This window comes from Triticum dicoccoides, chromosome 6B, assembly GCF_002162155.2.
Source record: "Triticum dicoccoides isolate Atlit2015 ecotype Zavitan chromosome 6B, WEW_v2.0, whole genome shotgun sequence".
Taxonomy (NCBI): Eukaryota; Viridiplantae; Streptophyta; class Magnoliopsida; order Poales; family Poaceae; genus Triticum; species Triticum dicoccoides.
This window is the reverse complement of record NC_041391.1, coordinates 156175206-156178854: the sequence shown is the minus strand read 5'-3', so window position 1 is coordinate 156178854 and position 3649 is coordinate 156175206. Positions and strand designations below refer to the sequence as shown.

Genomic DNA, 3649 nt, shown 5'->3' with positions numbered 1-3649 from the left:
CAAACTATAAGAGAAAAACAAAAAATGCTTAATTCTGATTGGTGTAACCAGCTGTGGCATGGATCAGTGACATGGCAAACATCTGTCCATCCATCCATCCGTCCGTCCATCCATCCCTCCGCTCTCTCAGCTAACCCTAGCGATCCACCCCTCTCTCTCGCACAACTAACCCTAGCGATCCTCCCCTCCCCTCCCCTCGTGCAGCCGCCACCCACCTCTTCCTGTCTCGATTCCCACCCACATCACCGCCGCCGCTGCCGCCGGCCTACGCTCTCCCCCCACACCGCCGCCCTGAAACGCCCTCCTCACCTTCTCTCCCTGGTCGAGCAGCAGCGGGTGAGGTGGAGGCGGCAGCCAGATCCGCCGCGTTGCTTCCGGATCCATGCCCTCCCCACCATCGATTCATCTTCAATCCCTCCACCGACACCCAACCCCACCCCCACAGGCGACCTCCCCTAACCCATCACCACCAGCGACCTCCCTCCCTTGCTCCTCAACCGAACCCAACCCTGATTCGATTCAGTTCAGAGACAAACCCCCTCCCACATCAACGCCGCTGCCACACACTGCCAATCCCCTCACTCCACAACGCCTTCTTCCTGTCCCGATTCCCAGACGGGCGTCGACACAGCCAGCATCGACACGGCATGAACCCCTTCTGCGAGATTGCCATGGAGGAGGAGTTGCGGCTCCGCGAGGCCGGCGCTGCCTCCGAGGACGTTGCCACCACCGTCAGTCCTGGGCAGGCCGCCGACACGCTCCGCACCACGCTCGCCATGGGCGCCAACCGCGCCGTCCACGTCCTCCACGACCCCGACCCCGCCCGCCCGCTCCTCCCGCTCGCCGTCGACAAGATCCTCCGTGCCCTCGCGCTCCAGGAGACCCCCTGCCTCCTCATCCTCGGCAAGCAGGTTCTCAAATCGGCCTCCATTCAGTCAGTTTTTTGCCTCATTTTTCATGGTGTCTGACTTGCTCTGCTTCCTGCCTGCGCGTGCAGAGCGCTCCCTCCAGGTGAAGTCGCCCACCGCAATGCCAGGGGATTCGTCTCTGAGGACGAGTTCCTCTCCATCCCGGAGTTCTCCACCAACCCGCTCGCCCAGGTCCGTCCCTCCCCCTCCCCCTCCGTCTCTCGTCACCGAGGCAGCCAATTTTGTTCCCCTGCTCGCTTTGTCCACGTCGTGCCACCTCCAGATGACTCACTAACTGACTGTAGTACCAATGTGTGCCTCTTGTTTTTATGCGATGTCCTTGGATTACACACACAACACTTGCATCTACTACTGTTTTCCTAGTGGTATTGTATACAGCTCTGTCCACACTCAGTTTTTCCACTAATTGGGAAAAACTAATCAAGCATTATACCAATCACAGAACCAGTACGTAATCGATCGGCACAGGGAGTTTTACCATACATGTGGAACCTGAATATCTCTATGAAGCCAAGCACCTTCCACATCTGCTTGGAAAAAGCTCTAGCTATCTTTGATTGGGTACGAACGGAGTCATAGTTTTCAAAGACTGGTATAATGCTTTTTGCCAAATATGTAACACTTATCATAGACCACAAAAATCTCCATATAGATCATTTCTACTGAAGATTTGCAGCTCGTTTTTCTTCCCCGGTAAAACTCGGTGTATCTGATTTGTACATATATTTAATATTATAACAGGTAGTAATATATTTAATCACATATATTGTCCTTTTTTCTTTCCTGTGGACATACATGTTACTTCGCTCACAGAATGTTACTTGGCTCACTGAAAATTTGCGTCATTATCAAACAGCTGCTGAGCTCTCTTTACTTTGGGCACTGTTTACCGGCATCTCAATCCCGACCTAGCAGGCTGCTTACCAGCATCAACAGGTACTACTCTCTCCCCTTCTCCTCTAGGAAAAATGCATGAATAAAGAATTCACAACAGTTTGTTACATTGGATCTTTTTGTGGTTAATTTCCCCATTCTGGAGGATTCATGCTTGTTCGCTACCCCCTTGTGTATTTTTCCAGAACACAACATTGGCTAAACAAACTGCACATGGCTTCATTTATTCTGAGCATATTCATAGTATAGTGATATTTATTTATTTATTTATTGCACTAGTATGTGAATCATACCCTGTTGAACAGTATGTAACCACAACAAAATGCCATGTATTTATTTTATAATAGAGCATGTAAACTAGAACCTACCCCACATTGCTATTCTTTGAGATACTTATTAGTTTGATGAGTTACTCCTCTTGATAGTCAGAAAATTGCAACTACACTTACGTTTCTTGCTTTGATATGACTCTTGCTTCTACTGACTGCAACACAGTGTGACAATGAGATTTTAAGTTTGAATTCGTATATCATTGTATGGTTTATGATTTACAATGAGCTACAATGAGAACATTTCGTCCAACTCATGTGTGATCTTTCCTAATGCCAGGATATTCTGCAATCCAGAAGAACTAGCTACTCAGAAGTGGATGACAGTGAACATGAGAAGCTATGGTTTCCTGATTTGTAGTTATGTGTAGTGTTGTCATGAAGCATGGTGGTTCTGGCTTTGTGTAAAATCATTATAAGTATTGTACCTCTTTAGAGGAGTTGAACGTTGAACTATGTATGTGATTCATGTACCTGAAGTATCCACTATGATGTCTATTGCTGAAACGAGTATAACAATTTACTGATAATATTAGTTTATGGCTGGAATTATCTATGATGCCTTTTTTGAGGTAAATCTATGATGCCTAGTGTAACAAAAATGTGCAAAATAATGACTCGGCCAAATTAACAAAATTAATGGGCTAAAATTGATAGGATCGGTCTTTGGATGTGGCCCAAAAATTGGATGTGGCCTAAAAATGAAACGGGATAAAACGAATGGGTCCAAAAATTGGATGTGGCCCAAAAATGAAACGGGATAAAATGAATGGGCTGTATTGTTGGGCTTCGCTCATTTAGATACCTTATTGGACTGGGCTGGTGAAAATTGTGACCTTATTTTTCAGTCATCGGTAATGCCATCAAGGCTGCCACATCATCAAATTAGCCACATGGCTGAAGCCATGTCAGATCCTACATGGTTCAAGTAGACCTCTAGTGACGAAAAAAATTAGTCAAAGATGTACCGACCAAATGTTTTGGGTCATAGAATCTTTGACCAAAACATCCAAAAGGTCATGTTTGTTCGTTCTTGACGGCCAACTGTTGACCATCCAAATATGGTCATAAAAAGGTCGTAAATGGATAACAATGACGATTCTTTGACCAAAATTGAGGGTCATGATTGAGTGTTTTTCTTGTAGTGCACGCCACTATCTCTTAAAGACAAAAACACATGCTCAATTGTCGGGCCTTCTTCCCTGCATTCTCACATGCATGCATATTGTCATACCGATCCGTCTCTCCCATGTCGTTGATCTTATGACTTATGTCTTCTTTCTTTTATCTCGATCATGCACGCGCGCACACACACGCATCCCACGTATACATGTATACCTCTCACACATGCACGTTCGAGGTCTCTGTGTCTCCATACGTAGTTAATTACCCTCAATCCTAACGCCACATTGAATCATTCTCCTCTTTTGTGCATATAACTTCCGCCTGGATGGGTAAAACACACACTCACATTTAACAATCTATTTCTAGCTACCC

General features: G+C 46.3%; 1 protein-coding gene across 1 annotated transcript; it reads left to right on the top strand.

Annotated features, from left to right (window-relative positions):
- The first annotated feature begins 647 nt into the window (after window positions 1-647).
- On the top strand, window positions 648-2701 carry LOC119320946. The gene is made up of 4 exons (XM_037594843.1): window positions 648-934; window positions 998-1100; window positions 1786-1865; window positions 2433-2701. Exons 1-4 carry the CDS (start codon window positions 648-650, stop codon window positions 2521-2523), a joined length of 561 nt encoding a protein of 186 aa, XP_037450740.1. The 3' UTR covers window positions 2524-2701.
- Window positions 2702-3649: the final 948 nt, after the last annotated feature.

What these genes read in the sequence shown, in the direction of transcription:
- LOC119320946 (XM_037594843.1), top strand. Translation starts at nt 648, where the DNA reads ATGAACCCCTTCTGCGAGATTGCCATGGAGGAGGAGTTGCGGCTCCGC. An exon ending in CTCAAATCGGCCTCCATTCA is followed by an intron (nt 935 to 997) that starts GTCAGTTTTTTG and finishes CTGCGCGTGCAG; the next exon opens with AGCGCTCCCTCCAGGTGAAG. An exon ending in CCACCAACCCGCTCGCCCAG is followed by an intron (nt 1,101 to 1,785) that starts GTCCGTCCCTCC and finishes ATTATCAAACAG; the next exon opens with CTGCTGAGCTCTCTTTACTT.